The sequence below is a fragment of the Xenopus tropicalis genome, chromosome 9 (genome assembly GCF_000004195.4).
Source record: "Xenopus tropicalis strain Nigerian chromosome 9, UCB_Xtro_10.0, whole genome shotgun sequence".
Lineage (NCBI taxonomy): Eukaryota > Metazoa > Chordata > Amphibia > Anura > Pipidae > Xenopus > Xenopus tropicalis.
Genome location: NC_030685.2, coordinates 66,838,177 through 66,865,038, shown reverse-complemented (window position 1 = coordinate 66,865,038; position 26,862 = coordinate 66,838,177). Strand labels below are relative to the sequence as shown.

General features: G+C 39.4%; 2 protein-coding genes and 1 long non-coding RNA gene across 3 annotated transcripts in view; 1 reads left to right on the top strand and 2 right to left on the bottom strand.

Moving 5' to 3' along the window:
• Positions 1-2,374: 2,374 nt before the first annotated feature.
• Positions 2,375-10,892, bottom strand: LOC105948472. Its single transcript, XR_004220539.1, has 3 exons — positions 10,803-10,892; positions 5,326-5,386; positions 2,375-2,517 (listed from the first exon to the last, which is right to left on the bottom strand). It is a non-coding gene; the product is annotated as an uncharacterized LOC105948472 (long non-coding RNA).
• A 19-nt stretch (positions 10,893-10,911) lies between these two features.
• cdca7 (cell division cycle associated 7) lies at positions 10,912-19,578 on the top strand. The gene is given in 11 exon segments (NM_001011378.1): positions 10,912-10,961; positions 13,608-13,703; positions 14,344-14,463; positions 14,813-14,920; positions 15,131-15,367; positions 16,499-16,576; positions 16,677-16,862; positions 17,046-17,186; positions 17,749-17,898; positions 18,051-18,187; positions 18,280-19,578. Coding segments are annotated over 11 exon segments (1,305 nt in total). The 5' UTR covers positions 10,912-10,940; the 3' UTR covers positions 18,311-19,578.
• A 926-nt stretch (positions 19,579-20,504) lies between these two features.
• LOC100497531 (dynein heavy chain 11, axonemal) overlaps positions 20,505-26,862 on the bottom strand; it is a 187,259-nt gene continuing 180,901 nt past the window's right edge. The window contains exons 79-81 of the mRNA XM_031893873.1: positions 25,909-26,021; positions 24,277-24,417; positions 20,505-21,782 (exon numbers count right to left, since the gene is read on the bottom strand). Of these exons, the coding sequence (XP_031749733.1) occupies positions 21,535-21,782; positions 24,277-24,417; positions 25,909-26,021 (502 nt within the window). The 3' untranslated portion in view covers positions 20,505-21,534. The remainder of the gene's footprint in view (positions 21,783-24,276; positions 24,418-25,908; positions 26,022-26,862) is intronic.

Genomic DNA, 26,862 nt, shown 5'->3' with positions numbered 1-26,862 from the left:
TAATATTGTAAATCATAGCCCAGTGGCAACAAAATAGTCAGCAGCTGGAGACTGTGGCAGATAATAGGCAGGAACTTTTAGAATTCTAGACATTTACAATCAAATATAATAGAGTTAGAATAGACTAGCGCTTTACCAATGAGCCCCAGACAGGTGGCAACCTTAGTTATTATATTTCAAATACAGACATGTTCTTCCACAGTCACTTTTAAACAATGCGACTCTTGCTGAGAATTCATCCACGGGAACATCTATCTCTATGATTTTCGGCTTGCACGCTCATTCTAATTGTGATAATACAAGCAAGAAACAGTTGTAAGTAATCAAATCAGTCGCTGGTCTTGCAAAGGAAACACTATAATTTATTTTCATGTTGATTGGTGGCAATCATTGCTGGAGCTGTTACAGAAATAAGATGCAGAAGAGCCGCGTATCACAGAATAAATGTCTCAGGAGGGATTTTTACTGTACCAGAAACCAAGATGATTGAAAAATGTATCAGTTCAAGCTACCCTGATAATCAGTTGAATTACGATGATGACATAATATGTTAAAGGATAAAAAAATGATAACAATATACACCTATCATTACTGGGAAAAACTATTTTCCTTCTGGAAAATGTCTTTTTCTACTTAAATTTTTAAACAACTGGAAATTTAGAATTGAATTTATGTTATCAAATCTTTTTCAAAACCCATTTTTGCTTTTATATGGTAATCTTCCTATGTATTATTGAAAGGTCAGAGGTTTTGTTTGTTCTACGCCTCTCCAGTCAGCAGTGCTTAAAAGTAAGCCACCCAGAAAGAGTAACATTGTACTTTTTATCTACCTTATAATACATTATAGCTTATACTATCCCCATCTGTAATTACAGGCACTAAGTTTGCCCAGGAGCAGTAACCAATAGCAACCAATCAACAGGTAGAATTTTCTAGTCACCTATTTAAAAGCAAACATCTTATTGGTTGCCATGGGTTACTGTTCCTGCGCAAACTTAGTGCCTTTTATTACATAACCCTATTAGAACCCTAAACATAAAGCAAGTTCATACTGATGTGAGACACAAGACCTCCAGGATACAGGACATTGCCACATATAATCACACAATCATAATCAACTAAGGTCAAACTCAGGTTTGTCAGCGCCATACTAAATTTGGTTTGGAAGTGGTGGATCATCACTAAAAGCCAGCGTAGCCATATAGGGGCCATTTACAAAGGGTCAGATTTTTTTGCGCTAAAAATCGCAGAAAAAATGTCTCAAATTTTGAGATTTGCTCTGCATCAAAACAGCTAAAAATACAAATCTGACAATTGGGCAGCTAAAACCTGCCGAGATTATGTAGAAGTCAATGGCTTCGTATGATTTTATCGGTATGTGTATGGCCAATTTACGCTTAAAATAATCCTAAACCTAATCCATCTTTTCTACATTAATTCAATAAATAGCATTTGGGTTAAACATATATTTTCCTGGTAACCTAATTATCTACCTCTCAAGGACCAAAACATGGAATACCTTTAATGACCCTGCTTGCCCTATTTAACTCAAGAAATAACAAATCATTGAGCATTCATAATTAAAATAGGCAATTATGCTTAGCACAAGTCCTATTCATTACACTTATGTTGAACAAATTGGATACTTCCCCTTTAAAGCTCTGGACAACTGAAAGTGATACTTCAGTGCCTCCCACTTTTATATAAAAGGGAATTAAAATAAAGGAACTCTACAGAATGTAGAAAGTGAGCTGAGCTGACATTATGATGAGAAATTGATGTAATATCCAGTATAACACACAGTAGAATCCTAGGAGCGCAACTGTGCAATGATTACACCCACTGGCTGCCTTACAGCAGCTAACTTGCCAATAATGTACCTAGAGAAGATGTTAAATGTGTATATTTGTATTCTTTTTGAGGGAGGAGTTTTGTGATGCCTTACATTTATCATTAACTTTGTACAACCATTATAACAGTTGTCTATTAACCTACCTAGAAATAAAGGAAAAAATGATTGCATCTAAGGGGCCTACTTCAACAAAATCATAATCTGCATAGTGTATGATGCTGTGATACCTTATATACATTCAAATTGTTTAATTTGTTTCAGTTCTAACTTGTGCATTGCAAACAGAATTGAAACAAAATGCTCAAGCACATAAAACTTGCACAGTGATCAGTAATATCAACCTAAAAATAAAATGGTAAGAGACATGCAGGTAAATGGTCCTGTGCTTTTACAGACTGGTGCTGACCCCAAAAGACTAACAGTTTACTGCAAGATCATTTTTCCTCTAAGCCCAGAGACCTATGACAGTTTTCAGACAGATTAACTGAAACCATTACCGCTAAAAGGACTGCAAAGACTAACCAGTGATGTAACCTTGACAACGGCTTTCTCAGAAATGGTTATGGCTCTTCTGTACATTTGCAGAACATCACATGCAGTCACATCGTTGTAGCCAAAGAGATAACGTTGACAATGAAGCTCAAAGACACCAAGGCCTTTGTTCCCTGCGTTATAAAAACATCATTTCATTTACACAGATTGCAGAAAGCATCCACATGTATTTTTCTGTTTGTGTTAAGAAAGTGCTTACGCCGGAAACATTTCTTCTTTTAACCCTATTTAACTGCATTTGTGGTATTCTTCACTGCTGCCACTGGAATGCATTTGGACAGATACTTGAATAAATGTCAGAACAAATAGGACTAGTTCTAAGGATCAACTCGTCCCAAACTTCTCACCATCCAGGGACGTAGAAGGAAAGAGTAGCAAGTGTATAGAACAGATGTCGTTTTAAGGATCAAATCATTAAAATGAGTTCTGAAACATTCTTTCACCCAGACTGAACCATTGCTGAAATTACCATTATAATAACAAGTGGCTGAAAGCATTGCGGTTATATAACAGAACTGGAATGCAATATTTTGCCTTAGAAATGTAACAGAACATCATTTGCACTGGCATGTACAGGGCGCAAAGGGTCCACCAGGGCCTTCACCAGATTTACACACACATTTTCATAACTACACTCTGGGTACAACATTTTACTCATGGTGATGTGATGTCATGTATGTAATATAGTGCTTTATTATCCAATTGTTTTTTTTAAGAATATACAAGAGCAGTGAATAGCCTAGAAACTATATCCTTATAAAATGGGCTTAGTGATATCATTGGTTATAATCAGTGCTCAGTGATGTCATTTGGTACATGACTCACTGAAACTTGTGTATTATAATAAATAATGTAACCCCTGTTAGAAAATATGAGGATATTAGAATTCATCTTGAGTTCCATAACCTGTTTTTATTTAGTCATGAAGCCTCTGTGACTTATAATATCTTTTTATTTTAAAATAGGGGATACACTATTCGCTATATATTTTTTATATTATAATTTATAATGTATATAGTATTATAAGATGTATATTTTTAAACTTATTTTGATTTTTATTTTCTTGTACTTATTTCTTATATACAATAGATACCAGAGCTTAAGGCATTCCTACACAGGAGTGTGCACTATTAACTATAAACCCAACAAAGCAGTAAAGAGATAAGGGTAAAGGTTTGGGGGGCAGTTTGGCTGAACCCTGTTTCAAAGTACAGGTATTTTTCCTAATTACTTTTTGCCTAATTAATTACAGAGGAAGAATTCACCTAACTGGTGTATTTACTATTGGTAAACTATAGTATCTAGTATTTAATAGATTGCCTCCTATCAATCAAATGCAGTAAAATGATTGTTTCTATGGGTTACTATTCCAGAGTAGTAACCATTTAGAAAAAAAATATTTTCTGCAGCCTAATTAATATCATCTTGTTGGCCAATTAACTCATGGCCTATGACTGATTTTATTTGGTTTGCTTTTTAGTAAGATAAGAAATGTGTCCATTTTAAGTTCTGAAACACAAAATACATACAAATTCAGTAATTACTTCCATTATTTATTCTAGTGAAACAGAAAAAAAGCTTTTCATCTTTGAAAAAGGTCTATCTTAAGAAGAACATAAAACTTTTACTTTTTCAGAAGTTAAAATCTTAATAATGGCCATGAATACCCATGTTTTATAAAATAAATGAGCAAAAGATTTAGTACATTCTATCTCACAATATGAGACACATTAGCTATAACAAGCTCCATCATTAAAATATTTCAAATGGAAATTCCCTTGCACACAATAAATAACATTTTGTCATAAACTGAGAGGTGCAACATAAACATCAGTGATTTGAGAATTATTTTCAAAAACACTTTTAAAATGCAGCCAGTAGCTTAGGTTCACAAATGTACAGTAAATGTTTAATGCTTGAAAAGATTATAAAAAGAATAAATTAGTCATCTGTTAGTTCTGTGACCATTTAAAGCTACAACTCCATAGGTTATGTTGCATGGAAGCCAGTAATATTTGTTATCTAAGTAATATCATACACAAAATGTGTAATGTTATTTTTTGGGCGAAATTCAGCATTTTGCAGTCTGTGATTTTCTTGAACCGGCTGCAAATGTTGCCACAGCAAAATGTTCATAGACCCCAAAGTATTTTGCATGGAAAAGTCTTTGCAAAGAAACACCCATAGGCTACAATGTATTTTGTGATGAAAAAGGTCCATTGACTTCAATGTGTTTCCCAAATTTTTGCCATTTTGTTCATTTTCCCACAGGTTTTTGGCAAATGTACAGATTTGTTCATTACTAGTCATATTAAAAAACAAGTTGAATATATCACAGGACAAAAAAATCACTGCAAAAAAAAAAAGCCCATTGACTTCAATGTGTTGCACTAAATTTTTCAGCAAAGGAACAGATCTGTTCATCACTAGTCATATAAAAAAACATATCACAGGACACAATTTCAGAGTGCTTGGAAGAATAAGGGGTCTGAATACATTTTAAGGCTCTTATGTATGCATTTTTATCAGGACTAATGCAAAAATCTGTTATATTGTGATTTATTAGGGGTTGTAGACCACCCCTATACTCTAGTGTGCCATGTGTTCCTTAGCAGGAACCACAAATGGTTAGGTTTGGAAGTCCACAGTGTGGATCCCTGGTTTCCAATACTAGCACCTGTAAATCAGCACCTTAGCAATGCTTTAATTGGAATGAGTAGACAGCTCGGCCTAGGGGCTCAAGAAAGAGAAATCCAGCCATGGCGCCTTCATAGTACAGGACACCAATGCATCTGGGGCCAGAAGATACTGGAGTTTACACTTTCATCAGTTTGGCAGACCGTCAGCAGTAAAAGCATCTGCACTGTCACAAAGAGCTTTCTATTTAATATTATTTCACTTGAAAAAAAAAAAAATCTCACCAAATGCTGAAGCTCTCATGAATGCCTCGTGTTTTTCATAAACTTTTCTGTCGACAGCTTTCTAAAGAGGATAATGAAATACAAATTTAGTGCCAGTGTGTGCAACTTAATAACACTTTCTTGTGTGCTGTTGTATAGAACCACAATTACATCAAATTCTGTACAAATAAACAGCTGTTGGTTTGTATTTAGAAGAAACATCTTGCGCATTATCCCTGCTGCATGAGGTTGTCTAATAAGGAGAGCATAGCTATTTCTTCATTAAAGCAGAATACAATTTGATCACATTTTTATTGTCTCTAAATATAAATCTAAAGAAGGTTTCTCTGGATAAACGGATACAGGCATCTGAAATTAAATGTTTTTCAATTGTTTGACAGTAACCACTAAATGATAAAACAGTGCCCTCTCTGCAATTACATATTTCTTTTTATAAGTTTGTTGGGTTCATCCGTGTAAAAATATTCCTGTCGCTGGGCTCATTACAGGCAATTTTAATAATGTTTAAAGAGACAACCTGGAAAATATGGATTTACCCCATAAAATATACTATACAAGGGGATTTTCACTGGATTTTGTGTTTAATCTGTATTTGAGTACACTTTAGTCAATATTTATAAATATAGTTTTCAGTGTTGCTTTTTACACAAGCTTTTGCCATGTAAAGCTTGCAAAGTTATAAAAAGCAGATATGTAATGGCACAGGAGGCAATTTTGTTGCCGAAGCATTGCTGGGTGATTTGCATTCCAGTTTTTTGCATTTTTTGCAATAAATTTGCACTAAAAAAACTTGAATTTGAGTTATGGTTCAAATACGAGCCCATATAACCAGTTGCACACAGTCACAGGAAATTACTGCTTGAAAATGCATAATATTTTCCAAAAGCTAATAGCCTGACCCACCATTGCACCATAATTGCCCTGTGTGCCAATGCCCTTATGACTTGAGAATGGCTGTCTGCTGCATTCTAAAGCAAGTATTACTGCAGCCAGCATATGATGGCGATCAGATATGCTCGTTGACCAATCAGCCCACAGGACAACTAAATGAAGATCATACATGGGGTCAAACATGTGCAAAAGGCACAAGCAATCAGAACTGAAGAAAAGGACTAGCTGACATTGTGGGGACTAGGTGCATTAAAAGATGCAATTTTCAAACATGCCTGATCCTTAAATCCACTTAATATCCTGTACATGGATATCGGATGAGACTGGTTGCCCACCACACACATAATTATACTATATCTGTGTATGGGATGCCCACATATGCCCTGGTCTCATTGGCTGCAAACTTTGTGGCTTTTATTAAATGATGCCATAAATTATTTTGTATGTTTTTTCTTTGAAGTACATTATAGTGTATTCCTCTCAAGAGGAAACTGGGCAAAATAGGTGTTATTGGAGAATTTCCAGCAGATCTTGTACAGTGTCCACTGAGGTTGAATAATATCTAGCTGATATCACATATGTCCAATCCATATTTACACCTTTTTGGACAGCTTTCTCTTTGTGGAAGTAATAGTCACTGCACCTGTCAAAGTTGCTGACTTTGCTTGAACTGATAAAAAGTAGTAAAATATTAACCAAGTGTTGCAAGGGATTGTATATGCCTTATTTAAAAAATGGATATGTTGTAGAGCTCTTTCCGCTAATTACAATTAGATGCTCGCAGATGGGTCTTTCAAAGTTTATTTTTATCCTAAAACAGTTTTTCCCCCTTTTCTTGTTACTGGCAGTAAGTGCAACTATAGTGAAGTGCAAGGAGAGCATTTTGATGTGCTTTTATATAAGTAGTGTTACACACAACTCGCTGCTAGGAAAAGCACAAGTTGCCACCATGCTTCTGACATAAATTAGCCCTATTATTTCTGGTGTACTAATCTTTTTAAACATAGCACCTACACATTAACAAAGTGCTTTGCAAAGATTATGGGGCACATTCATTAAGTACGAATCCGAATCACGAAAACCGCTAATTTCTGATGATTGCAAAAGTCACAAAGATTTTGTACTTACGCAGGGCCGCCATCAGAAATCACAGGGCCCCTCACAACAACATTTTCTGGGCCCCCCTTCTCCCATTCCCTCCCCCTCAATGGCCCGTCCAATCACTACAAAGGACACAGACATTGGTAGCCAGGGCCTCCCTAAAACATTGGTAGCCAGGGCCCCCCTAAAACATAGGTAGCCAGGGCCCCCCTAAAACATAGGTAGCCAGGGCCCCCAGCATCCTCCAGTTACCCCCTCTCCCGCGTCCTCCAGCTCCCTCCCCACAGCATCCTCCAGCTCCCCAGAGTCCTTCCCAGCATCCTCCATCTCCCCCCCAGCTCCCACCAGAATCCTCCAGCAGCCCCCCAGCAACTTCCTATGGCTCCCCCCTCTTGATATTATTATTATTATTATTATTATTAACATTTATTTATAAAGCTCTAACATATTCCACAGCCCTGTACAATAGGTGGGTTACATACATTGGACATACAGAGTAACATATAAAGCAATCAATAACCGATACAAGAGGTAAAGAAATCCCTGCCCAAAAGAGCTTACAATCTACAAGATATGTGCCCAGGCTCCCCCGCTGCATCTGCATAGCTCCCCCCCCCCAGCGTCCTCCTGCAGCTCCCCCCAGTATCCTCTAGCTCCACCCCCAGTGACTTCCTCCGGCTCCCTTCCCCCGCCGCCAGCATCTTCCTCCGGCTCCCCTTAGCTCCCAACCCCCCAGTGACTTCCTCTGGCATCCTCCCTCCCCCCCCCCAGCATCTTCTTCCGGCTAACCTCCCACCCCCCAGTGGCTTCCTCCAGCTCCCATCCCCCAGCTACTTCCTCCGGCTCCCCCACCAGTGACTTTCTCCGTCTGCGTCCTCTTGATATGTGCCGGCTCCCCGCTGCAACATTTTATAAGGTTGTGCCGCATGCGTACAGATGCACCCAATCAAACTTCCCGCTGGCCACCAATGACAGGGCCCAGAGTTCTTTAAAGGGGGCCCGAGCAAAAAAAACACTGTATCACGGCCGGGCCCCTTTTAAAGCAACCATTGTCCGGGCCCGGGACAACTGTCCCCCCTGATGGCGGCCCTGTACTTACAACCCGAAATTTTCGTATTGAAAAGATCGTTTGCGATTGGAGATCCGAAAGTTACGAAATTATCCTATTTAAACGATAGGCGGAAAAACCTTTCTGACTTTGATCCTTCTGTGCATGATTTTGGAAGCCTCCCATAGGACTCAATGGCACTCTGCAGCTCCAACCTGGCCCAAGGAAAGTCTCCCATAGGGCTCAATGGCACTCTGCAGCTCCAACCTGGCCCAAGGAAAGTCTCCCATAGGGCTCAATGGCACTCTGCAGCTCCAACCCGGCCCAAGGAAAGTCTCCCATAGGGCTCAATGGCACTCTGCAGCTCCAACCTGGCCCAAGGAAAGTCTCCCATAGGGCTCAATGGCACTCTGCAGCTCCAACCTGGCCCAAGGAAAGTCTCCCATAGGGCTCAATGGCACTCTGCAGCTCCAACCTGGCCCAAGGAAAGTCTCCCATAGGGCTCAATGGCACTCTGCAGCTCCAACCTGGCCCAAGGAAAGTCTCCCATAGGGCTCAATGGCACTCTGCAGCTCCAACCCGGCCCAAAGAAAGTCTCCCATAGGGCTCAATGGCACTCTGCAGCTCCAACCTGGCCCAAGGAAAGTCTCCCATAGGGCTCAATGGCACTCTGCAGCTCCAACCCGGCCCAAGGAAAGTCTCCCATAGGGCTCAATGGCACTCTGCAGCTCCAACCCGGCCCAAGGAAAGCCTCCCATAGGGCTCAATGGCACTCTGCAGCTCCAACCCGGCCCAAGGAAAGCCTCCCATAGGGCTCAATGGCACTCTGCAGCTCCAACCCGGTCCAAGGAAAGTCTCCCATAGGGCTCAATGGCACTCTGCAGCTCCAACCCGGCCCAAGGAAAGTCTCCCATAGGGCTCAATGGCACTCTGCAGCACCAACCCGGCCCAAGGAAAGTCTCCCATAGGGCTCAATGGCACTCTGCAGCTCCAACCCGGCCCAAGGAAAGCCTCCCATAGGGCTCAATGGCACTCTGCAGCTCCAACCTGGCCCAAGGAAAGCCTCCCATAGGGCTCAATGGCACTCTGCAGCTCCAACCTGGCCCAAGGAAAGCCTCCCATAGGACTCAATGGCACTCTGCAGCTCCAACCTGGCCCAAGGAAAGTCTCCCATAGGGCTCAATGGCACTCTGCAGCTCCAACCCGGCCCAAGGAAAGTCTCCCATAGGGCTCAATGGCACTCTGCAGCTCCAACCCGGCCCAAGGAAAGTCTCCCATAGGACTCAATGGCACTCTGCAGCTCCAACCTGGCCCAAGGAAAGTCTCCCATAGGACTCAATGGCACTCTGCAGCTCCAACCTGGCCCAAGGAAAGTCTCCCATAGGACTCAATGGCACTCTGCAGCTCCAACCCGGCCCAAGGAAAGTCTCCCATAGGACTGAATGGCACTCTGCAGCTCCAACCCGGCCCAAGGAAAGTCTCCCATAGGACTCAATGGCACTCTGCAGCTCCAACCTGGCCCAAGGAAAGTCTCCCATAGGACTCAATGGCACTCTGCAGCTCCAACCCGGCCCAAGGAAAGTCACGATACCGAAGCTTGAATGAATTCTGAAATGGTCATAGTCTTTGCGAAAAATACAACTTTTTTGTGGAAGTTAATGAAAACCACGATAAAGTCATACATTTTAATGATATTATCATGGTCAATGCAAGTTCGAACAATTGGAAAAAAAAAAAAGAATTTTTTCATTTGTGGTTTAATGAACCGGCCCCTTAATGTACATATTATATTAATATTATGATAACTAGTTTTTTAAGTATATGTATCACTAAAATGAGTTTATGTGGAAAGCCACAGGTTGGATATCCCTGACAAATAGTAAAATATACAACAAATTCCATGCAGCATTTAATTCCTTTGTGATTTTATCAGCGCTCATTTATCATGGGGCCCTGTGTGATGCTGGGGGCACAAAGCCAGTGTCCTGTTTTCCTATAGCCTCTTATCATCCTTTAAATAGCCCTCTCTGTCTCCCCCTTCATTCCCTACAAGAACTCCACATTCCCTCAGCAGAGCCATGAGTTTAATTAACTTAAATACTTCATACTGTCCTCTCCCCGCCCCCTCATAAAAACACAAAGGCAAGTACTGACACGGCAGTGACCCCCGGATCTAAGCGCACATTCCAACCTTGACTAGGCACAAAGTTCCTGCCTTATCTGCAGGGCAATATAATCCCATTGTTTCATATCTGGCGCCAAACTGCCAGGACCTTTCTGCTGCATGTGCTCCCCTCACAGTAAATGATACAGTCTGGGGCCCCAACTAACATACAGGGACTGTGCGGCAAAGACTGTGTGGCAAAGCTAAATACATGAAGGTACTTGGCTAAACTTCAACTAATACCCAGCGACGAGCATGCATATCTATACCGACCTTTCAGGTCCTGGGAGGAGTGATAGGCGTGACCGTATCGAACTAGCCACGCCCCTTAGAACTTTCGGCGCGAGTTAGTTTCGCGGGAAATCAGAGTGTCGGTGAGTTGGGACTGAGCCGGAGAGACGCACAGTAATCATGGACCCTTTTAAGATGCAGGTAAAGGGGATTTACGTAGAAGATTGCGCTGTATGTTGGCGCAATCTGTAGCGCCTAGGGGCAGTGAGTGTCCCAGAGCACTTTGCCTGTGATTAGGGCTAACTCCATAAATCAGTATGTCTCCCAGCTGTTATACAACCAGCTTTGGGCGACCAAAGTTACTAAAGGGGTCGGGGAAGCCCGCAACTGCTTTATTTCCATCTTGGCACCGACTGTAGCTTTAACCCTTAATGTCCCACTGATTACTGCCGACCCCACACCCGTGGTTAGCCGGGAGATGCTCTCACTAGGGAGGGGAGCGGGAACACGTAGAACTATGGAGTGAGTGTAGGAGTGAGTGTAGGAGTGAGTGTAGGGGCTGAGTATGAGCGGCGGGACCCCGGCTCCTGTATTGGGAACACACGGGGAGCCTTTTAAATGGCAGAGATCACGTGATGCGCAAAGCCCGCGAAATCCCTGCTGACAGGAACCCACTAGTCCGACTGCTTACTGAGGCTTCACTGTGTTACATAGGGTTGAAAAAAGACCAGAGTCCATCAAGTTCAACCCATCCAAGTAAACCCAGCACACACAACCCACACCTACCAATCTATACACTCACATACATAACTATATATACAACCACTAGTACTAACTGTAGATATTAGTATCACAATAGCCTTGGATATTCTGATTGTTCAAGAACTCATCCAGGCCCCTCTTATAGGCATTAACAGAATCTGCCATTACCACATCACTAGGAAGGGCATTCCACAACCTCACTGCCCTCACCGTGAAAAACCCCCACGCTGCTTCAAATGGAAGCTCCATTCCTCTAATCTAAAGGGGTGACCTCTGGTGCGTTGATTGTTTTTATGGGAAAAAAGAACATCCCCCATCTGTGTGCTTCAAGCCTCATAGGCAGGGTAGCAGTAATGAGTTTATCTCCCCAACAAGGTCTTTATGGATACTAAAATAACACTGTAGGTTCTGCTTAAAGGTGCCCATACACTATAAGATCCGCTCGCTTGGCGATGTCGCCAAGCGAACGGATCTTCACCCGATATCCCCACCTATGGGTGGGCGATATCGGGTAGGAAGGGACTTGAAAAAAAAATAATCCGATCGTTTGGCCCTGGGGCCAAACGAGCGGATTACATTTCAGTTTATGGGGCAGCCGGATTTTCTAACCTGGCCGATCGAGATCTGGCCAATTTCAGGCCAGATATCGGTCGGCCAGGCAGCTCTGTTCTGCCCATACACGGGCCGATTAGCTGCCGAATCGGTCCAAGGGATGGGCACCTTAACACATCCGTTCCCCAGAGAAGTGAGTTAAGCATGATAGTGAAACTCTGAGGTGACTTCCAATATCCTTAGATTTTTCATTATGGGGGGGCATTATATAACACGTTTTAGTGAGTCATTACATTACATCACTTCACTAAACTCAATTTATAAGGATATAATTGATAGAATATTCATGGCTTTTGTGCATTGTTTATAAAGCTGAATAACGTGTGTATATAGGATCTGTTATGGGGTTCTGGATAACAGAGCCTGTATATGGTCCTTTACCAGCATTCGCTGTATCAGGGCAAATGTCCCAGATGTAACTCAAAATATCCTCTGTTACCGAATTTAATGCACTCATGGGTCTAGGTTAAAATAATAATAATCTGCTTTGAGCTACAAACACCTACACATTTAGATTCTCAAGGGATCGTCGTCCAGATACAACAATGTTTTTAACAAAGCTACGTGGCAAAGCTTTTCATGCCAAATAATTTAACACACATATTTGAGAGAAATCAAGCTTTTTCTGCTTAAAATGGGTTGAGCTGGAATGCCAGCCTGCGGCCCCCAGCATGCCAGATAGCAGTCTGTCAGAGAATACTGGGATTTGTAGGCATTCACACCTCTTTTAGCTTAACATTTTCTACTGGCATGCCTGCTTGGCTCTATGCGCTTGATATAGGAGCATTTATTAAATAAAATGTTAGTTGGCAAGTACAGGTATGGGACCTGTTATCCAGAATGTTTGGGCCCTGGGGTATTCTGGATAAGGGATCTGTAATTTGGATCTTAAAAAAATCATTAAAATATTGAATAAACACAATAGGATTGTTTTGGCTCCAATAAGGATTAATTATATCTTAATTGAGATCAAGTACAAGGTACTATTTTATAATTACAGAGAAAAAGGAAATCATTTTTAAAAATAAGAATTATGTGCTTGTAATGGAGTCTATGGGAGATGGACTTTCTGGATAGCGGGTTGCCGGATAAGGGATCCCATACCTGTACTGTGCTAGTGGGAAGTTGCTGACTTAGTCATGTGTTTGCTAGTCATTTGTTTGAGGGGATACCTAATTAGTTCTTTGAGACTGAGCTGCAATGATAGTTTGATGTTGGAGGTTACTGTAGACATGCGTTAAGTGAAGCTATTGCGTGTGGTATTTGCACTTTCACTGCTGAACACCCACGTGCATGCAGCAAGCTATGTCATATTAAATTGTGTATGTACACACCATCTGACTGGATGTCCGCAGGCACTATTTTAGGTTGTGAATCTACTTGTATGTGAGTAAAAGCACTATTCTGCATTAAAAATAGCTTGAATGCTTTCGTGAAAAAGTTTACATTTTTTTTCTTTTAAATTTGGTTTAGACCAGAATGTCAACTAGACGTGTTTCTGTACGTTGCGTTCGGATGGATAATTCTGTCCATGATCTATACGCCTCTAAAGGAACAGTAGTACTGCAGGTAAGTAAAAGGAATAGGTGAAAGTGGAGATAGAGAGTAATGGTGGGCATGTTTATGATGTTACTATATTTGTAGTGAGTGTATAATTGTAGGGGAGACCTATATTTGGTGACATATTATAACATATTTAGAGCCATTCCTCAGTGCTGTACAATAATGGGCGTATACATTTAACATATTTACACACAAAGCAGCCAGTAACTTATACAAGAGGTAAAGTGCCTTGCTCATACAAGATTAATCTGATAGAAAACCATGAAAACTAGGGAAGCATGTTATGGGAAGATCTGTAGCTTTATTTTCATAGCACTGCAACAAAGAAAGATTACTCTAGCTATGCCCTAGAAAGATACTGATTGTCAAAACAGAATAACTTTTTTTTCTGCCAATCTCAGTGCTATGTTAGAAGAAATTTAATTGGGAACATAAAATAAATTAGTGTGCAGTTATGCCAATATTTTGTCTTCAAACCTGACAACCTGAATATTCACTTAATGCTCCTTTAATGAAAATAGGTGGGACTTACTGCAACAAAATGTAAGATTAACCAGTATTGTAACTTGATTATGACTGTTCAAAAAGTAGCAGCAAATCCCTTCATTACATCTAAAATTCTGCCCTTGCTAAAAAATATTTTCAGAAAGATGGCGGCAAAAATGGTTTTGGAAACCTCCGGAACGTTAAAATAATTCCCATGGAGACCTCTTCCTCCTCTGATGACAGTTGCGACAGTTTTGGCTCTGACAATTTTGCCAACACAGTAAGTGCAGAAGTTCTCTAAATGATTCTGTTGGAAGTGCATATAATGTATGGTGCTTGATATACGATTTATGAATGTACACGTGCTCTTTTGTCATTCCGCTTTCCCGTATGCTCTAGTTTCTCGGTAGTAACAGTTGAATGTAAATTATTTACTTAATCTGTCGTTGAAAATGTCACCTAACGTGAGATGCTTTATTGCTATAACTGCTCAAAATGACTTTTAAATCTCAACCATTTTTATGGTAACAAAGGCTCTTTGTAATGCTCTTATACTTTTTATGCTTTTGCATTCTGAGTACTTTGTTGTAAATTGCTTCTTTAAATGTTTTTTCTTTTTTTCTTTTAAGACAAACAGGTTGAAAAAAGGAATCAGTGGGGAACTGGCTAAAATATTTTCTGAGAATTCAGATACCGAATCATTCTGCGGGTTTCCAGAGAGTGTTGAGGAAGGCATGGTAAGTTGAATGTTTCTCAACTTTGCTGGATTCTGCTGATTAGCTAACCAAGATAAAGTACAAACCAAAAAAGGCTTAAATGAATGAACTTGACGACTTCTGAATATATGCAAAGGTTCAGTATGGATATTCCTGAACATAAATGGCAAATTGTTTTATGCCAAATTATGCAGTAATGGTTGCTAAAATTCATATAACTGTTTTTTGCAGAAAATTGAATCGGACTCTGAAGAAAGTGCAGCAGAAAAGAAAAAGCGTGGTCGTCCCAAAAGGAACTTGCCACTTCGTGTAGCTCTGAAGTTTCCCCCCAAACCAAGCGTCAAGGGAAATCCACCAAAGAAACAAATTAAGGACAAGAAAACTGTCAATGCAGAAGATTCTGACGATGAGAATGGCCCTAATTTCCTGGAGAAGCGAGCCTTAAACATTAAAGAGAACAAAGCAATGGTATGTCATCATCCATTTGTGCTACTGCAGGCTCGTAGAGATTTAATTGTAATACTGCATGCGTTATTGAATGTAGTATGTTGCTTGGCACCACTAAAAGATGATTTTATGTGAAATATTTTTAAATTGTTTTGGTATAAAGTACAACTTCTGCAATCCTTTGCCACAGTTAACTGGTGGGCTCAGTCTTAATTCCATTATGGCACTTTGTTGAAGAGTAGATGTAAAGAGAAATCTTCTGCAGTGAGTATAGGTATAGCTGATTTTTTGGGGATTTAGTTGGAAATCATTTTCCAACTTTTTCCAGATTTCAGGCCATAGGTTTAAATGAAGGCATAAATATGAAAGCACATGTAAAGCGTACATTTTACTACAATGTATATGTTGGGCAAATCACCCCCACCCAAATGGCATCATGTGTACTGCATATATCCCCTCTGTTTGCCAGCACCATCACATTTTCCAATAACAAATAGCAGCTTTTACCCGGTGGCCATATTCCCTCTGACAGTCTGTTACATTTAAATCTGCATATAACATACGTGCACAAAGACACCTAGTACATTTTATATGCAGACTCGCACATGTACTTTGGTAAAAAGTTCTGCTTAGATTGAGCACTGTAGTGGTTAAGCTAAGCTAAGGAGAGGAGGCTAGGAGAAAAAAAAAATAAGAGCAGATATCTAGAGCAGAGATTCCATGGGAACCGTCATTGGCTGCTAGACTGGTGGGTGTGTTTAGTAATCTGAGCTGGGGAGAACTGAGCATGCCCAGGAGCCAATAACCAAAGTTCCTGAGGGGAGGGGGTCAGTGCGTTTTAGAGGAGGAGAAGGAAATCTAAGTGATTAATAGGGATGCTGCAGCCTTACTATTAACCTTTGAACAACCAGAGTGATAGGTATTTAAAGATGTGCACTGATTACATTTTTGTGTGGGGTTTACATGTCATTTAAGGTCTAAGCATATTGTCACTATTTGTGCTCTGGCTTCTATCCTGTGTGGAAAATTAGTATGGTGCCTTTCTACTTAATAGCGAAGAGGGTTCCAACTTGAAACCATTTTCTCAGCTAAACAATTAACATGTCTCTTATTTTTTTTTTTTTTTTTTAATTTCAAATTTTGTAATTGTAGCTTGCAAAGCTAATGGCCGAACTGAACAACATCCCTGGACTTTTCCCAAGCAAAAATCAACTTTCTCCTTCTACACCAGTATGTAATTTACCATTAGTAATTCTTATCGCTGCTTTTCTTTTTGTCTGAATTAAATTAAAATCTTGTGTTTTTAAATGTGCTGACTTTTTCTCTTCAGATAGTGAAGCGTGCTTCCAGGATTCCAAAGACTGCAACCTGCCCTAGAAGGAATCCAGAAAGAAGCAGCCGACATCATACTAGGTCTCGATCGCTAATCGATGGCCCTCCCACCCAATCTTTGGAAGATGAGGAGGAAGATCCCTATTATTTAGTCCGGAAACGAAAGATGGATATGGACCTTGAGGTACAATTCTTTTTATTCCTGTATTTTGAGTGTCAAATTTGCTGTAATACATTTAAAGGTATTAATTTAGTGAAATCATGCTTAGCATTTAAGTGATGTAACAGGTTGAGTACCATTGTGTTTTAACTTGTGGGTTTTAGAGTAGAGCCTTTTGTGTTGATGGTAAATGTTGGACCCTTGCAGGATGAAGAATACATACCTAGGAGGAGGTTCTCAAGTGTGCATACACTGCCTCATGTCATACGACCGGTTGAAGAGATCACACAGGCAGAATTGAAAGCCATATGTGTCAATGTTCGGGAGAAAGTGTACAACAGGGCAACTGTAAGTAATGAGTAATTTGTGTACAGTATTTAAATAAGATGCAAATCTACATTTTTTTTTTTGATCATTGGACTGATATAAAGGTTAAAGGGCACCTATCACAATGAGTAAGTGCCACATCCACCTCTTCTACGTCGCACTTATGCTCATAATGAGCGCGCAGGGAGTCTTGTTGTGTGCATGCAAACTAAATAACATGGCTGCCTGCACTGGGTGCTCGCTCCACGTGTGAACGGTCCAAAAACAAAAAAACTATTGTTTAACAGCAAATATGGGTTAGACATTTTTGAATTTACATCTTTAGACTCTTTTTTTGCTGATTCTTATATAATAACAATATAAGATTGTTTTGGGTATTAGAACATTTCACCACTTCAAAATCTTTTCTCAGATAAAAGGAATAGGCTACTAACCATATTTTTTATACATATATACTTGCACATAAAAGTCCCCCAAATCTATATAGATATGTAATTTCAGGTGCAAGAAATGTTGTTAAAATAGATTGTCAGCAGTGATGTCTCTGACAATTTAAACACGCAAATTACTTTTGTTTTTTCAGGGATCGACATGTCATCAGTGCCGTCAAAAGACAACAGACACAAAAACAAACTGCCGCAATCCTGAGTGCATGGGCGTTAGAGGCCAGTTCTGTGGTCCATGCTTACGGAACCGCTATGGGGAGGAAGTGAAGACTGCATTACTAGATCCAGTATGTCCACCTATAATGCTTGCTCTGGCATTAAGGGTTATTACTGAACCCTTCACAAAATTAAAAATTGTATAAAATTGTTGCATATTAGATCTATTACTGTGCTGCTCAGATTTCTCAGGTTTCTTTTTTTTTTTTTTTTTAAACTTTAGGATTGGCATTGCCCTCCATGCCGAGGAATCTGTAACTGTAGTTTCTGCAGACAGCGAAATGGTCGATGTGCCACTGGTGTTCTGGTTTATTTGGCGAAGTACCATGGTTATGATAATGTTCATGCATACCTCAAAAGGTATTTATATTTTCCTGCATTACTGCATTAAAGTTAGAAAAATTTGTTTGCCAAAAAGAAGCAAATTAACTTTAGCCTTTTTTTTTTTCTAGCTTGAAACGGGATCTTGAAATGGAAGACTGACCACTGACCGTTGGCACAAGATTTTACCTGCATTGTGGATTTTATGTAGACTTGTTTTTGGCAGTGGGTGTTTTAACGAAATGAGACAGCTTGTCGTAAATTTAGCTCTTGAATAAGGGGAATACTGCTTTGCTTGACTTAACAAAAGCCGCCTAACAACAAGGCATATTATGAGAAAAAGGAATCTACAAATAATTGTATGACACAGCAAATCTGTGTGTTGTATGTTTTCTTATATTTGTTTGGACATTTTATAGTCCTTTAGCCACTAGCAGTGTTTTCCCTAGCAGGTAAATGTTGGCATATTATAGTGAAGGTTCCCTATATACAGCATTGCTGTAGATCTTCAGAAATGTATGACTTGAGTCATGTACGGCTCTCAAATTTTTTAAATTACCTTTTGTAGTTACCTTTTTAAGTCCTGACCAGGCTAGTGTGCACCTTCCTATGGAAGTAATATTGGCTTGGTATGTCAACAGAATGGCATATGATGCATGGTCAAAAAAAGGGGGTTAATTCTACTTATTTTGGTTCATTTTACTGCTTCTAGTTCAAAGTGCTTTAAAAAGGCTTTTTTAAACACCAGTTGACACACTTTCTGCCACCCTCATATAAAAATAAGTTTTAAACATTTTCTAATGTTACAATTTACGCTCTTGTTTCCATATCTCTAGATCTTGCTGAAAAATTAGAAATACCTATGCCTTCTCGCTTTTGATATGGGCTGTAGTGAAGTGCACCTTACATAATTTGGCATTGAGGAAAAAAAACCTTTTGTATAGTTTTATTCCTCTGCTTGTATAGTTTTATTCCTACTGCTATAACTGTAAATATTTGCTTTTTATGTAACTTGGCAAACCAGGGACTGGTGAACAGAGATTATAATAATTAGTGGCCTTTGATGGTTCAAGTTGTGCACTTACGTGCAACTTACGTTTTTACGGTTTTACGTTTAATTGTGTACCAATGTTACATTAGTACTAGTAAAACTAATCTTGTTCAATACTGCAGGGCATACTGTTGCTAAAGTTTAATTTCTGTACAAAATGCCGCTTGCATGTACATGGTTTTAGGCAAATTACTCTGGGGTGTTTTGCAAATTAGATTCGATTCTACTTTTTTTTTAAAAAAAAAGTCAATTGAACAATGGAAGAAAACAAACTTTCAGTTCCCTTTAGTGTATACTTGTTTTTTTCATATTATACACACAACTTTAATAGCTGATCATGTAAAGAGCTTATTTTAATAAAAATTTTATGTTCTCTAAAGGCTTTGATGGTCTTGACTTTATTTGGAAATGGCTTCATCATGGGTTTTATCTTCATAGTAGTAAAGTCTGTTGAGACAACATTCTGTCTTAGGAGAGACTGGTAACCACTTGCTGCATACATTCTGTGCACCATTTATTTATAATTTTAAAGCTGGTCATTGGATGCATTTTTGTAGATCTGTGAATTGCCAGTAAGTAACACTTTAACCTTATTGGATTGTTTTTTAAATGAGCCAAGATTATACCATGTAGAGTTAATATAGGATGATAAATCTAGTTTGGGCAAGATTTGCTGCAATAAATTACTGCATTTTTAAGTAAATACTCAAATGGATACCTTTTTGGCATGTAGGCCGGTTTGCAGCTCTTATGGTCCCCATACACGTGAAGATTTGCTCACTTGGCGAGGTTGCCAAGCGAGCGGATCTTCACCCGATATCCCCACCTGCGGGTGGGCGATATCGGGGAACGTGTAGGCTAATTCGATTGTTTGGCCCTGGGGCAAACAATCGAATTATAATGGTGGCAATGGGGCAGTCGGTTCGGGGACCACATCAATGAGCCGATGCGGTCCCCGATCTGACTGAATCTTTTAACCTGCCAGATATCGGTCAGGTATGGCCGCCGTTTCTGCCCCTACACGGGCCGATAAGCTGCTGAGTCGGTCCAAGGGACCAATATCGGCAGCTACAATCGGCCCATGTATGGGGGGGGACCTTTAGTTCAGTTTCTGGGAGACCTTGTTCTTCTGTAAAGCACATATTCTCTCTCCAACTTTCCATTTGGCTCAGTGGACCATCCAATTATGCCAGCAATTTTTTTTTTTTCTGTATAGCACCATTTGGATCAAATGGTAGGAAGCTAACAGCTGACATTAATGCTTAAATTTTACAAACAAATTAGGACAGTACAAAATATACAGTATGAAATTTAAACATTTTTGTTTTTACTTTTTTAAAGAATATACTTTAATGGGGTGCTTTATCTTTATCTCTTAGTATATTCTAGAATGAACAATTCCAAGCCACTTTTCAGTTGATCTTCATTATTTCTTATGGTTTAATTATTTGCCTTCTTCAAACTCTTTGTATCTTTCAAATGGAGGTCATTGACACTGGCAGCCAAAAACTATTGCTCTGTGAGGCTACAGTTTACTTTTTATAACTTTCTGTTCAGCCCCTCTTCTATACATATTAGTCTCTCATTTGAACCACTCCCTTGTTACTAAGGTAACTTGAACCCCAGCAACCAAATAGCTGTTGTAACTCCAAACTGGAGCGTTGCTGAACAATTCTTTAAATAAAAAGACCTAAAAATAAAAAATGAAGGCCAATTGCAGATTGTCTCGGAATATTACTCTTTACATCATACTAAAAGTTAATCAAAGGTGATCAATCCCATTTAACTCATTCTAAAAAAGAAAAAAAAAAGTTGAGTTTCCTTAGAGGAAAACAAAATTCAAACCAAACCTATTTAACCAAACTGATCGAACAGTAAAGCAAAAGAGATGCAACTGCATATCTATCATCTTAAGTTGAGTAAAAGGAGGCTTAGTACAATAATAAATCTCACAGCCATATTCAGACTGAGATTAAAAAAAGTGTTATTTGCCATTTTCCTGATTGCCAGTCCAGGCCTGCTTACAGGTATAATTCCAGATATTGAATTGATCCCCACAGCTGTAATGCAGGTCGGATCAGATAAAATCAGATGGTGTTTTGTTCTTACACCGACTGTTGGATGTAGATGCATTTCAACTAGTGAAAACATTCCCAGACACCAACAGCTTTTTGTCGGATGTAGATGCAGCGTTCCCTTCCAACAGGTGTGTCATGTTGGATGGCAAATGTAGATTTTTCTGACTGTTCCTTGCCACTTTTACAAGACTGCTGGCGTCTCATTTAGAGCACTCTTCTTTCCACTCCTAGAATTTGGTATTTGAGCAGTAACAATTTTACACACTTAAAAGCAAAGAAACACCCGCAAGGATCCATTTAGATGGCTTCTCCTTGGTCTTTAAGTGAAAAGCCCACACATATGTTGATCCCCTTAATTTTGTCTTGTATACTGGGCATTCATAGATGTTTCGTGTCTCTTGTCTGTCATTAGGAATAGCTCTTACAAAGATGACGGGCATAATTGGGGTGGGAGCTTTAAGCCGTGCTTCTGCGATATGGCCATTTTGTACATCCCATCTTGCACCTGAAACAAACATAAAAAGCATCCACAATTATATAGAGACAAGCTTTTTTTTTTTTTTTTTTATCATTTTTGATCATACAGATCATATTTTATAGCTCCCTTGTGTTATTTTGTTAGAAATGTTCAGCTGGAAAACACCTTGTACTTGATAATAAGATGGTGCCTGAATGACAGTAAACTTGAAGGCAAAGGCAGCTTTTCTGCTTATGTGATTCCTTATAATCGTAAAGCTGTATCTACTTGATTTGTAGACGAAAAAACAACAGGTCCATTGTTACTGGACGTAAGAAAATTGGGTATTTATTATTCTGCTGCTCCTGTCCCTGTGGAGGAACGTCGCAAGTAAACGGAAATACACTGTGACAAAGGGAGGATCGAAGGCACTGTAAAGTCTGTAGCAACATTGCTGTAAAAGAGAGAGCTTTTGTATGCTGTCTATAGTATGTGCCCTATGAAAAATAGACCAGTGTTTTATTTGCATACTGATATCCAAATTTTCTCAAGAAAGCTCATTTTTTGGCCCTTCTGGAGACATCATTTACTGGTATAAGTGGTATATTGTCAAATCTAAAGTTGCCTTGTGCAAAAAATCCCTTACCAATCAATGATATGTTGAAATTTAAATATACAATGGAAAAACAGATGAATACAAATCTCAAAAAGCTTATATGACGGAAGGGTAGTAAACTGGTAGTGGCCTTGGTGTCATTCTTAAAGGCTTTGTTCATTGGGCAGAGAATACAAACCAAGAAGGTTGTCTCATCAAAATAATAAGGATGGTTGTGTTGATTTGAAGAAAGCTTAAGAATTTTGCATGGATGAGCCTGTTGATGTATGAAAATAATTTTTTTAATTGTTGCATACCTTTGTACAGGTGATAATACGTTTTGTTAGAGGCAAACATCTATCTGGCAAGTCACCTATACTCTCAACATTTATGGGAGGAAGTATTACCAAAAAGATTCAAAATGGAAACAGTCTGATCAATTCAGAGAGGAATTTATATTATACAGAGCAGACTAAGGGGCTGATTTACTTACCCACGAACGGGTCGAATGGAGTCCGATTGCGTTTTTTTCGTAATGATCGGTACTTTGCGATTTTTTCGTATGTTTTGCGATTTTTTCGGATTCTGTACGAATTTTTCGGATCCAATACGATTTTTGCGTAAAAACGCGAGTTTTCCTATCCATTACGAAAGTTGCGTAAAAAGTTGCGCATTTTGCGTAGCGTTAAAACTTACGCGAAAAGTTGCGCATTTTTCGTAGCGTTAAGTTTTAACGCTACGAAAAATGCGCAACTTTTCGCGTAAGTTTTAACGCTACGCAAAATGCGCAACTTTTTACGCAACTTTCGTAATGGATACGAAAAACTCGCGTTTTTACGCAAAAATCGTATTGGATCCGAAAAATTCGTACAGAATCCGAAAAAATCGCAAAACATACGAAAAAGTCGCAAAATATTCGTTTTCAAGTCGGAACTTTTCCAATTCGGGTCGGATTCGTGGGTTAGTAAATCAGCCCCTAAGAATACAGATCTTGCACTCCAGGCATCAACATTTTTTATTTTTTTTCCTCTGGTGTCCAGGTTTGAGAGTTCCCTAAAGCCTAGCCAAAATCACACTTAATACACTCAGTAATGGAGGCCCTATCTGTGGCACATGAAGCAAGACTAGCAAAATTTCAGGAGGTATGGGCCAAAGACATTAAAGATAACTGGGATGCATGTAGCTAAAAAGGGATATCGGCAAAGAAACTTCAAATAGATCATTTTAACTCTTTCAGGAATATCACTAAACTTACCAAGAACTTTCATCTGTCAACTTTTGGCAAAATACATCTCCACAGAACCCCATATTTTTTTCCTGTTAACAAGATTGCTTGTAATTCTCTACTAGACCTTCATCAGCTGAACACATATTTAAAACTCCAAAGCTTCCAGATAGAATTGGTAACTATAAAATTAGTTATCCAGCATCCCTCAATATAAAGATTATTTTCTTGTGGCAGGCTACACGTCAACTCTGATCCATGCCATTAATTGGGGGATGTGTAGGTTTTTTTTCTACTGTCAAGTGGCTGACAGAGGAATAAGTTTATTTGTTCATGCTGCCATGGCAAAGGGCAGGAAACCCTTAGATCATAACTCATTTAACCCCAAACTACTGATAAGCAGGTTTCTGTTATCTGACGTGACTTGTAGTCTAAAACAACAGTAATGCCATAGGTTGCCTATCCCTGACTAGCCCTAAATAGTGATATCAGAAACTGTAACCCAGGATATTGTTAAATAAGAAACAAACTGGACTAAAGATTAATTTCTTGTGAGGTTTATGGTTTTACAAGTTTGGGATAGTTCCTTAATTCTGCAACACATACGAATAGTTTAAAAAAAACAGGCTGATAAAAGTACAAGGAAATACCCATAAAGCAAATATGTAATTGTTTAAGATGGCAAGTACAATAAATTATCTGCAGAGGAACTGACTTCCTACCTTCCAGGTAAAGACCATAGATGTAGGCTCCTTCCCGAGCAGGCTGAGAAAACTCCTCCTTGTATTTCTTCATAACATCAACCGTAAGGTGCATCTTATCTAGAGGCCATTCATTTTTTCGAGCTAAACTTTGCATGACAGCTGTAAGAATTATTTTTTTCTGATCAATAAAATATGTTGTTTTTCTTTTACACACATGCAACATCTCTACAAAGTGCAAAATTAAATTACAAGCCCTGTCCCACCAGCTGATACGACAGAAAAACAGCAAAACAAACAGGATGATATCCAAGATGAGGAGCTCCTGTCACTAAAGGTGGCCATATACATTAAGATCCACTCACTTGGCGAGGTCGCCAAGCTAGCGGACCTTCTGCCGATAGCCCCACCTATGGCTAGGCGATATCGGGCAAATGTGGGCTAATTCGAATTATAACAGCAGCAATGGGCGCAGTTGCTTCGGGGACCGCATCAACAAGCCGATGCGGTCCCCAATCTGACTAAATCTTTTAAAATGCCCGATCGATATCTGCCCAATTTCAGGCCCGATATCAGTCGGGCATGCCTATCATTCCTGCCCCTACACAGGCAGGACTGATATCGGCAGCTACAATCGGCCCGATCGGCACCTTAATTTGAAGGCCTTGATCATTACCATTACAAAGAAGCTAAACCTTTAGGCCGATACAGTTGTTTAAGGATCCTGTTTTAAGAAACCTGTCCAAGCCATGGCTAATGTTGATTTGAGACAAACCAGGGCATCACAGCACACTGTAATCAGATGTACTTAACCAAACTGCCCACTCCGGACTGGGTGGAGGGTACATAGGAGTTTGCTTACTATGCTGGTGCTTCACTTGTGTCAAGGACATGATGTAGCCCTACTGCAGTTAACAGAAAATTGTTTGGGGGTGATTATTACCAAAGAAGTAAAAAAGCAAATGGAAGGTATATATATGGCTTCTAAGACAATTCACAGAGGAATGTATGCAAAGTTCAGTTAAGAGTGGCTTTAATAGCCCTTTAAAATATTGTCAACAAATTGATTAAGGTGTGCTACACAATGGACAAACCGGCTAGTTGTAGCCCCAGGTGCAAGCTGAACCCTCAGCCAGGGTAAAACAATATCCAGGATAAAATGAAAAAACAGCAGCACTCCGGAAATGTTGTAGAAAAAAGTGACTTTACTCAAGTGCACACAGCAACGTTTCGGGCTTTAAAATATTGTGTTACATGAGTTTGGGTGAAAAATTGAACTGGGTTAACAGACACTCTCGGAAACTTAGTAGTCTTTCGAAAAGTCACATTTTAGCATTATGAATATGGACAATTTTACACCAGCACATTAGTGAATCAGTTCCCAGGCTTTAATTGCCATATCTGATATCCTGAAGTACAATACAATGCGTATTTATCTTTTGATAAATATATTCTAAAATAGCAAACAGCCATTCAAGTATGATAAGCATGGAGGGAAATAATTGTTTATGGCACTCAGCTTAAGCTATTCTGGTAATCATGTTGAAAAATACAATATTTATTCATTAGATCAAATTTAATGAGGCCTCCTGGCAGTAATTATAAAAATTACTGTAGCAGTAAATTACTAATGAGTTGAGATGTGCTCCCTACCTGTGAGGAAGGACTGGGGGTTGAAAAATCCTGATATCCACACTACACTTGGGAGAGAGAGATCTTGGGTCCATGTGTCAAGCTCCCGGCATCGAAGAAGAAGATCATTGTACCTGCAAAGTGAATACAATTCAGCTGGGATTGGCTTTATTAGTGTCCTTGGAATACCCGATCTCTAACATGGCAATAGGAATAAAACAAACTTCCTTTTTTAAATAAATTAGAAGCTTATTATTTACAGCTGCCACTACTAATACTGGAAATGCAACTGAAATTCATTCTATTGTAGGAAATGGGAATCATAAGAAATATAGGAAACAGAAGGATTATTATTGTGAATAACCCAGAAAGAAAACATCAGCAAAGCTTGCATTAATGTGCTATGCGTAAAGACCAAAAATTAATTTAGATTTGTGCTCAATGAAGGATAAAGCTGGCATGGGTTTTTGGTATTTCTTTATACAAGGTTTCAGAAAACACAGGAACTTTTACCTGTAATAGACAAAAGCCAACGCCACCCCTATGGTTTTGCTCCTAGTTGCCCCAAAGCAAGTGCTCATACACAAATTTCTGGTTTAGAAGCAAGTTTGGGATATATTTACATGTAAGGGGGCAGCCCACATGGGGATAACAAATAGCCAATCATAATTAGAGGATTTTTTTCCCACTTAAGTGGCACCCCAGTACTTTACATTATGAATGTAAGAAGCAGACCTCTGTTGTAGGAGATTATAATATTGCTGATAATAAGGTTAAATAGAAATGTTAATAAATAGTTGGGGGAACAAGTGAAAAGAAAAATAATTACATATTCACAGCTTCATATTCTCCAATAAATTGACCACAGTCAACCATAACCCCAAAGACCAATCAAAAAGCTGCCAAAGTAGTTCTGGAGTAACTGCTACTGACTTGTCGGCAACATCTGATCTGTTAATTCAGTCATCGGTTATC